Here is a 10,888-nt window from a genome sequence, read left to right as displayed (position 1 = left end):
TTATTGTAGCTATCTCTTATACCCACACTTGCGTTCCTGCCCAACAGAGAGTCGACAACATTTTCGAAACCCATCTCAGCAGCAAAATGCAGCGGAGTACGATTAAAATAGCCCTGACTATCGATAGCTGCTTTATGATCTAGAAGTTCCCTTACGATATTCAGATTTCCATTAGACACGGCAACATGTAGTGGAGTATTATTGTAGCTATCTCTTAGATCCACACTTGCATTCCTATCTAACAGAAAATTGACAACATTTTCGAAACCCATCTGAGCAGCAATATGCAGCGCGGTGCAGTTGAAGCCTCCCTGACTGTTGATAGCAGCTCCGTGATCTAGGAGATCTCTAACAACATTTAGATTTCCAGTATACACTGCAACATGAAGTGGAGTATTATTATAGCTATCCCTTATATTCACACTTGCGTTCCTAATCAACAGAGAATGGACAACCTTTTCGAAGCCTCTCTCAGCAGCAATATGCAACGGAGTGCCATTGAAATTTCCCTGATTGTTGATAGCTGCTCCATGAGCGAGAAGTGCCTTAACAACTTCCAAGTTCCCATTGGATACTGCCTCATGGATTGGGGTGTTGTTATAAGTATCTCTTATATCCACGGAGGCATTCTTCTCCAATAACAAATTAACAATAGTTACGTTGCCCTTCCTAGCAGCAATATGGAGCGCTGTGGATCCAAACTTGCCTCTGCTGTTAATTCTAATTCCATGTCCGAGAAGTTCAACAATTTCCTTGAGATTATCGGTTTCTACGGCCTGTTGCAGTAAACCATCATCATTCGGATTTGAGAAACTCCTTAGCCTTTTATTAATGGTAGTTTCATGCCGAATAAGTGTTTTTTCTTTGTCCTCCGCAACTGCAATATCCATGCCAAATACTTCTGCATCTCGTTGGATATTCATTGCAGGATATGAATGTCCGACATTATCCTCTTTTACATCCTGAAACCATACATAAAAAATTTAATTTACTGTTCATCTTTTTAGTAATTACTTTCAGATAAAGGTTTTTACACAGAGATTGCCACATGAACGTTACAACATTTTTGAGTTTGATCAAAAAAGGAATGGAAGTGTCTTTAAACATAATCAGTATTGATCAACCAATAATGTTTGTTGAGTTGTGTTGGGACTCCTGTTTCCGCATCCTAGTCACCGGAGATTAAATAATTACTGCCAAAGTTTATAAAGATAAAATATAAATATATGAAATAAAAAAAAAAAAAAACTTGTGTTCCATTACATAACACCTAAGGGGTTACAAATAACTTGTGTTTCATCACATGACATGACCTAAGGGGTTACAAATATGCAAATTATCATTCCGAAAATACATTGAATCATTGTGGTATAATGAATAATGATTCATATCGTCCATGACTAACGTTGTTAAATTTCACACTGAACCATTGATAATACCAATTGAAAGCAACTGATCCTAAGCTAATCTAAACATACACTTCTTAAGAGGGATGAATTCGATACAGCGTATGATCCGTAAGTGTTAGGAAATCCTAATTTCTGCGCTGAGTACTAGCAAGAACCTCGGTCCAAACCTTTCCTAATATTTTATTTTAAAAAACTCAAAGTTGCATTTGACTTTTGTAAGGAATCGTAAGGAGGTTGACAAGCTTTGCAAAATGAAAAGTATTTAGATGAAAAATGACAAAATTTCTTTTCTTTTTTGAGTTCTCGTAGAACACAAATCGTCGAATTTCTCTAGTAATTCAAAAATATTCCTTCCTTTATCTATATTGCTGCCATTGTCATCGTTTCTGCTTCTAACACTATATTTCATCTTATTCATATCTATTTATGTTTATCGGGATATAAAATACAGCGCTGAATATAAAAAAATATACACTACACATGCACTATATATAATATTTTTGACAAGATAGCTCCTAGATATGCAGTCACAAAGAACGTCCACTATGAAACTCCTTGAGTAAAAATCTCCTAAAACCTTATAAATTGTGAAATAGACAATATTTTGTAGAACCTCATTGTAAAGATCGTCAATTTGACTTTTGCAATTCATAGCCCAGCGAATTAATATTTAATATGACCCCTTAATATTTCAACGTATCAAGTTGAAATCTGATAAATTTAATATTGCTATATTATTTTTCTGTGAAACAATTTCAAAAGCTTCCAACTGATTATTGTTCAATAACTAAATTTTCATCTCAATATTAAAGTTTGATGCAGTTATCGTTTTTTAATAGTTTTAAGAAACAAAATATTTCTCACTATAATTACTTTTTAAGTTTCTAAAATCAACTAAAATAAAATAAATGCAACAATTTAAAAATTTTACTTAAGATAAAAGACAAAATTATGTATTCAAATCGCGAACTTTAGTATTTTACTTAAACGGTATTTTATTTTTAATAATAAACCTTACATAAAATACAAAATGATTATTTTCTGAGACGTTTGTAATAAATAGTATGAATTTATCTTTCCCTATTCATTTTCTAGCGATTAAGGATTTCTTAATATTTTAATGTGTCTAGGTTGTAATCTGATAAATTTAATTTTGCTACATTAGGTTTTCGTGAAAATATTTCAACATCTTATTAATTATTATTCAATAACTAAATTTTCATCTTAATCTTAAAGTCTGATGCAGTTATTATTTTATGATATCTTCAAGATTTATTAAAAAATCTAAAAATCATGAATTTTATTAGTTTATTTAAACTATATTCTATTCTATATACTATTTTTAATAATGAACCTTACAAACAATATATGACAATTATTTTTAGAGTCACAGTTTAAAGGGACCTATGTCACGGTCAATCGGAAAGACAGTAAAACCAAGGATTAACTTTCGGAATGACAGTGTTGTGGGGAATTTTAAAATATGATAATTCAAAATTGCTGTGAGTGCATCATCCGTTTATACAGAATAGTAAATTAAATTTTCTCATTATCATGACTCAAAAGCGTCACTCGGACTGATAGAATATGTAGTTTGTATGATACAAGTCATCCTCGCTTCTGAATAACACATTAGGGGTATTCATGATATTGTGTTAAATGTAAAATGTTTTTCCATGTTAAATGTTATAAGTATAGCATTGTGAGCAGTCCTATTTAAAGTCATGTTAAATGGTAAATGCATAAGAGCTCCTGGCGGATTTTCTGAGCAACCTGTTTAGTAACCTTTCCAGTCCAAATTCCAAAGTCCAAAAACAACACAAACTACGAGGTAGTAACCAAACACAACAAATAAAACAGTGACAAGCTCAGCTGGTCTGTATCGTGACGTCATTCTCCATTTAACAGACCTAGTAACAGACTCTTGACCATGTTACATGTTATATCGTTTTAATTTGGTAAAAGAAGGAAATATTTCTCCATTTAACAGACCTAGTAACAGACTCTCAACCATGTTACATCGTTTTAATTTGGTAAAAGAAGGAAATATTTCTCCATTTAACATAAGTTTTTCCATTTAACACGCTTTAACAAAATAAACAAAAGATTCTGAATACTCCTTTTCAAGTCGCAAAATGGTCGAGATGGTGTTAGCATTTTTAGCAGTAAAACAAGTGGGACTCATGGTTTAATCTCCCAAACCTTTATTTCCGAGTAGCTTAAAGGCTATGAATGCAACATAAGAATGAAATTCCAGAAATTAAAAAGTGTGTAAAGCACTTAATGTATCACACCACTTTTCTGTCTTATATTGCTTGTGTTGCCTATATAAATATTTTAAATTTTGACACTGAGCTGTTAATGGGACGATTATTTGTGAGAGTGTAAAAAACATTTAATAGGTTTATACTTACGAAGAGAGAATGATGAAATGAGATGATCAAAAAATATAGCAGAGAGAGCGACATGGCTTAAACCTAAATGTACTGGCAAATGCTTGGTCAGGATGGCAGAAGATTGCATGGTGCTAACTGGTCTGTCCACTTCTACAAAGCCTGTTAATCCAGTTCAGCTAAATCAAGGTCAGCAGGAAGACAATCCTTGATCCTAATTTCAACCTACAGGTGTAATGAATAGAGTAGTTATCAGATAGAAGCTCTTTTATTCAATGTTTATCTTGAACCACTACTCACGCTAATCAAATTCAAAGTTGGATACATAAATAATAATCAGAGAATAATCATCGTCCGTCCAAAGGTTTAAAGGAGTATAGGAGGTTTTATCTCTAGTATACTTTAACCAACTCTCTCGTTTAACCGGCGATGTCTCGATCCCGATGTATAGTACTCAGAAGCTGTAATTTAGAATTAATTTCAATTTTTGTAAATCGAACTCGTTAAATCATCATTAATATATATTTAATAATGAGATATTAAACCTCTTCTTGATTTTGAAAATAGTAGTGGTGAACTGAAGGCTGCCCGCTGTTCCATTAAACTTGATAAACCGTTTGGCTTCGCCATCAAGTGCCCAATTTTCCTAATGCGCCATGTCCTTCCAACTCCCAGCTTAAACCCAATCTAATCCTTCTCAATACCATCTCAGCTGAGTCCTTTACTATTGAAATATCTTGTGCTGTTGGTGATGTTGCGATAAATTTTAAAGAAAAGCATTACAACAAAAAAGCGATTGGAAATGAACGAAATTGTTTTTATTTTATTTATTTTTTATTTTATATGATTGAAGATAAAAAAAATCAATTGATATTAATATATCGATACTCAGGAAAAAATGTGGTATTCATTTTTTTATTTTAGAAATTTTATAATGAATAAATCGAAAACTGGCTTTAAAAAAAATTCTTATCATTTTAATTTGCTGAAATTATTGAATATCAAAATGCTATCCCAGTGCATTTTAACTGGAACAATGCACATAACAAAACTTTACTTTGTATTTTCTAAATGTAATTAGAAAAGAAAATTGCAGATTCGTGCTCCATGGTATCAAATAAATTCAATCATTTCGAGGAATTGAAAAACTGTTATTTACTATCCGGAAAAAAATTAATTATAACAGTTTTCAATAGCGATTCATATTGCTTAGACTTATTTATATGTATATTATTTATTTATTTTTTATGACCTCTCCAAGTCATATCTGACATACGGGGTGGGTATCTATTAGGTACCACTCTATTCTAACCATGGTGATGGTTCATGTTTTTATTTCTAGGGTATTCTACAGAAATAAAAGTCGACCCCTCCCCCTCCCCCGCCGGGTTCAAACCGGCACCCCTGAAGTTCTGAGATTGTTATGACCTAGGCCTCAACTCTCAGTTTCAAGCGACCTATAACCGCAAATTTTGAATTATCCTTAGTTATATATTTATCGTTTATAGTTGCCCACGCTCAGCGAAGAAGGGGGTGAGTTAAAGGAAAAATATATATATAATCGCAAAAGGAAAAAAAGAAACAAAACAATAAAGAATAAATTGCTCCTTAGGCGCCAAGTTATTTTTTTTTAACTAGAAATAAGGAAAACCCCGAAACAATATGCCCACAACATAACTACAATATACCCCTAAATAAACAATTGTCGAATTAAGACCACTGGCGAATACCTTTACCTTATGTAGATCACAGAAAACCTAGGGGTGTTACCTACCCCAAAAAAAACATAAGTAAATTAACAAGTTGAAAGCAGAAAAAGAACAGCAGAACTATATGTACAAAAGTTTAATAATAAGAAGAAATATAAGTACACAAAATGAAAAAGGAAAAAAAAACAGAATTCTTATCAATTAATAAAACAATTAAAACTTATAGGTTGACATCACCTTAACTTAAATGATTATCCTTAATAACTAAATTTACATTATTATCCAAAAGAGCATAAAAGCGAATATAAAATAAAAACAAAATAAAATTTAGTTCAATATTGTATAAACCGCCTTCAGCGGACCATGTTTCTTGCTCATATTATAATACCGTAAGCCAAAACAAGCTAAATTGTAAAGTATGTATAATATATTATCTTATCTATTATATATTTTTATATCTGTATATATTTGAAAAATAAGGAGGTTTAGAAAAAAAAAAATTTAGTTCAAACCCCACGTAGTCTTTGGGTGTACTCCTGGCAGAACACAAGGTTGTCCGATATTTCCTTTCGGGTCACATTCTCACGAGAAGTTTGAAGATGACACTTGCCCCAACTCTCATCATATCCAGGACGTGCTGAAGAAATTCTGCCAATTGATTGGTTAAATAAAAACACGAGCATGTTAACCTATTAACATAAAATTGCCCTTAATTTAACCCTTTGTTCCTTAAGAACATTTCAACATACGATCAAGGTTTCTGCAGTAAGGCACGAACAGGTCCTGATGTAAATAATGTTACAGCAATTTTTTTGCAAATATTATATTATGACTTATCGTAAATTTCAAATAATAAAAATGTAAAAATTCTTACCTATTTGAAAAAAAAATGCTCTGATAATTTAGAATAAACCTTTTAGATAAACTTACAACTAGGCTCAGTCATCTTCTGATTAAAATAGATTTGGAAGGTATAACTACTGAAATAAAAAAAAAATTTAAAAACTTCCCTCAAAGTAACGTTAATTTTGTTTAATTAATATAATTAAGCATCTTTCATTGTTAATAGTAATGAAAAATATTAAATAATCTGACAATCAATCATGTAATCCTGTTTCCGTGTTTATCACAATATTCATAACTTTTTGACTATTGTTCAAAAACAATGGAAACAAGAAAAATGAAAAATAGTAGTTTTTCTATTTATTCTAAGGTGAAATATTGTCTTTTTTAATAATAAATAAGTTTGGAGATTTCAAAAGAATTAATTTCAACTCAAAGTAGGCTTGTAGAAGGTTGTTTGATTAGTGTTAACTAGCCACAACTCACTTGATGAATGATTGGTTGGGATATAATTTTAATAAATATAAATTTATTTTTTAAATATAACGATAAAATCCATTCCTCTGGTCCAACAATTTTTATTTACATATTCTACGAAATGAAGGTAGCCCAAGCTAAATTGGATCTTTGAGCTGAATGTTTACCCGAATCAAGTTGCAATCACCTCTAAACATATCAGCTACTACAAACAAGTTTTCCTCCAGCACAAGTCAAATATACAGCTTTTCCTCCTTATTGAAGTTTGGATAGCACAATCAAGAGAATTTCCAAGGAAAGGAATATATTTGTCTGAATGGAATGGGGAAAACCAATTTTCCTTTTTGTAACTGTTATTTTCTTTTATAAATATATACTTATTTGGAAAATACAAGCCTTTTTCATACAGTAACATTTTTTAGGAGCTTATACATAAAATATTACATACCTCAAGTTAACCAAAATGGGAATGTAATGTTTTAGTTTTTGAAAACTATAAGGAAATGTTATACATATATTATAATAAATATCATATAACGAATTATTACTTAATTATAACTTTTCATTATTTTTCCAGGTGAGTTTAATATCTGACGCCTCAGTGACTTATTTTGTATTACATTTTTCTTCTCAAAATAAGGTACGTAAGCCTTTCTTAATGTAACTCTAATGTATTTATTTAAGTTTCAACTTAAATATCAACCTCAATTCTTCTTTATCTTAATTAAAATTACATTCAGTCATTTGCTTTTTCATATAAAACATAACGTACTTTTGAACGCACGCGATTTTATTCCATACTTTCGTACACACACATAGATTAACTGCAATTAAGGAACTGCAAATAGAAAGGTGAATTAAATTGCAAATATTGCAGAGAAGTATGAATTACAATGATGATAATTTATAACTTTAAGGAGGAATTTTACAGTGAATTAGGCAAGTAGTATACAAGTAGTACACTAGATAATTATAATAAATTTCATAAAATGTTATACAATTCAAATCCTAACGGGTATATACTTCATAAATAAAGGATGCATGAAGGTATAAGGATGTTTTTCGCAGACATCGCACTGAAAAATTAAACATTTTCTTATATCATCACAATTTTATTCCTACCCTGCAATAAAATCACAGTTTTTCTTCAAATAATCTTTAACAATTGTATTACACCGCGATTTTCCAATTACTTATAAAATTAGATTTTTATTATCTTGATATGTAACCTTTTATTGTCTTGTTTTGTCTTATGCTGGTGTTGATGGGTTTCAGTAAAGTGTGCCTGAATATTAATTGAGACATGAAGAACTCGTAACCATCTAAAGAATAGATTAAGCCAAACAAGTAAAGAAATAAACTATTTAATAGTGTTTGTATGGATAAATAATGACATATATTGGACTAATTGAAACCACTTCTTGCTATCTGCTGTTCCTAACCTCTTACAGTTTCTTTGAAAAGTTGGAAAGATTTTCTTTCTATTGCCAGAGGGAACTAAAATACCAGTTTCGAAACTTACAGCTTTATGGAATGAAGTTAAAGTTTATGTTTGTACTCTGAGAGCTATCATCAGACATGACATCGGCAAACAGACCTGCTGGCCTACTTTCTGCCACAAAGTCTTTTACTATCACAACAGGACTACGCACTATGCGTCACAGGATAAGATCTTAGGATTGTGGGACTGTGATCACTCCCTTATCCTACATGTCTTATCTGATTGCCGTGTTATATAAAGTTACCGGCTTTCGCTGGACTTTATTTAGATTCTTAAGCAAAATTGAATAATATATTTCGTTTTCTCCCCTATCCTTATCACTTCAGAAGAACTCGAAAAAATATATTTTATTAAAAAAAAAAGCTATAAATGTTGAAATATGTTCCTTTTTTCTATGGTTTATTCATGGTACATTTTATAAACTGACCCGTATCATAATAAAAATATGGTTCATAGTTTTTGTGTTTTAACTTATTTATTCATTAAATTATTTTATTATTATTATTTTTGATTTATGTATCCAGTCTAGTATTTCTTTTAACCAACTTTTTACTATATTTTCCTTTCAATCAATGTATTAGTTTGGTTTTGGTAATTTAGACATGTCCGATCACGGATTGATAAATATGCTGTGTAATGTATCAACCCGATGTATTTGGGCAGCATGAATGAATAAAGCATTTCTCTCTTTTAAGGCCTGATTCCTGGTCATTAGTGACAGAAGAGAGTATCTACACTTTACCACCCCTATTCTAACCACAGAGGAGGAGTCAAGTTTACATTTTGTGCAGCTACCAAAGAAACTAAAGTCGACCACCTAGGCCGGATTCGAATCAGTTCCACAAGCTAGTCTAAGTCGCTGCTATAAATTGCTCGGCTACAATTCCCAGTGATGATCAGCCATAAAACTTAAGAAGCTTTATAAGTTTTTCTTTTCTTTTTTAGCGATATGTCCTTTTATTTTTTTCATAAATTTCTAATTTTATTCAGCTAACCCTTAACTGGAGATATAAAACTCTTAACACTAGCATATTAAGTACTGTTTGAATCTACTGGGGTCTTTTTGCAAAAAATACTGGTATTCAACGTTCGATATTTTTTTCTATTTTTAAATTTAATAGCCTAATGTGTTGGCCTAAGAACATTAACGCAAATTTTTATTTGTTTGTACGAATGAAACATTGACATTTTAAATTTATATTGGTTTTATATTTTTTTAATATAATGTTTTGTTTCCCTAATAAATATTTTATATATACATCATTTCTAGAGGACCTGAGGTAGCAATTTATAAATTTAATCAGTTTCTTAGAATTAGACCGTAAATTAAAATGTCTATATATTTTTATGAATCTTCTTAAAATAGAGAAACTATTCACCCGACAGTTTCATTGATTTATTTTTTATTAATTTCGAAGTTTATTTTTCTGTTTCATTCCTTATTAGATAACCGCTAGTTTAATATTTCAGAATTTTTAGAATGTCTCAACAAATTTTTAGTTGATCAAGAAAGTTTTTTGTTGGTTTGAAATTTTTATTAATCTGTTTCTGTTTTGTTGATTCTGTTGAACTTTTTGATAATTTTATATTTACTTTGATTTCTATATAAAAAAAATAAATATAAATAAAACAGATAGTATTTTTGGTTAGTAACATTTTAAATAGTATTATTTTATTATATTTCTATATCTTATTATTTTTATTGAAGTTAGAATTATTTTCTTTAGTACACAAACATTTTTTTCTTTATTTTTTTTATTAATTTTTATGTTTGATTTTTGTATATTATACTTAAATTTTTATTTTTGTTATTTTGCTTATCATGTCAACCCCCTGTTGTATAAGTCTCTAGGTTATAACAGAGCAAACAAAATTAATTTTCATAAACTTCTTTAATAAACATATTCCTAAACTTTTAAAAATATAAATAAAATTATAAAATGTTTCATTTTATAGCATCAGATTTACTTAATCATTTACTCATCATTAGTTTCACAAAAAATAAATTTAGATATTAGAATTATTTCTTAATTTATTAAATACATCTTGAACCACAAACAATCATGTTTTTTAAAATATTTATACTCTATTAGGTTTAAATTTTCTTGTTGATAATATTATTTATAAATCAATTAGCAATTATTTATCATCAAATTTATTGAATTATTTTAGAGCCTCGTAACTATTCAATCAATCAAATGTTACGGGTCTCGTTAATTCCCAGAGGAGATAAAATTTTATTTTTCAGTCATTCCTGAATACCTCTCGCTTGGTCGAATTCGAACTTCGGTGAAAGCATTCCCGCTCTGAAAGTACCCTTTCATTAATAATCTGTTTGAGTTTTTCATCAATGGGAATCGTCGTTCATTCATTAGGGCGGGGATCCGAAACGAATTGAATACCGCCCACAAGCAATATTACATTTTCTCTCTGAACTTTCTTTACATCAGTATTTAAATTATGGAGAGTGGCCTATAACTCAAAGGAATCGTGAGGATTTGTAACAAGTGCTAAATGGAGAGGAGTTAATGAGCTGAAATTTTAGCGAAATTATCT

General features: G+C 30.2%; 1 protein-coding gene across 1 annotated transcript in view; it reads right to left on the bottom strand.

The window, feature by feature from the left end:
• Window positions 1–3,932, bottom strand: part of LOC106680751 (serine/threonine-protein phosphatase 6 regulatory ankyrin repeat subunit B) — a gene marked incomplete in the record, with an annotated part of 8,733 nt that extends 4,801 nt beyond the window's left edge. Inside the window, 2 exon segments of the mRNA XM_067049929.1 lie at window positions 1–962; window positions 3,824–3,932. Of these exon segments, the coding sequence (XP_066906030.1) occupies window positions 1–962; window positions 3,824–3,877 (1,016 nt within the window).
• Window positions 3,933–10,888: the final 6,956 nt, after the last annotated feature.

Source organism: Halyomorpha halys, unplaced genomic scaffold, assembly GCF_000696795.3.
Source record: "Halyomorpha halys isolate HHAL.00 unplaced genomic scaffold, Hhal_1.1 Scaffold284.1, whole genome shotgun sequence".
NCBI classification, from domain to species: domain Eukaryota; kingdom Metazoa; phylum Arthropoda; class Insecta; order Hemiptera; family Pentatomidae; genus Halyomorpha; species Halyomorpha halys.
Note: the sequence above shows the minus strand (reverse complement) of the source record. Positions and strands in the feature narration are given on the sequence as shown.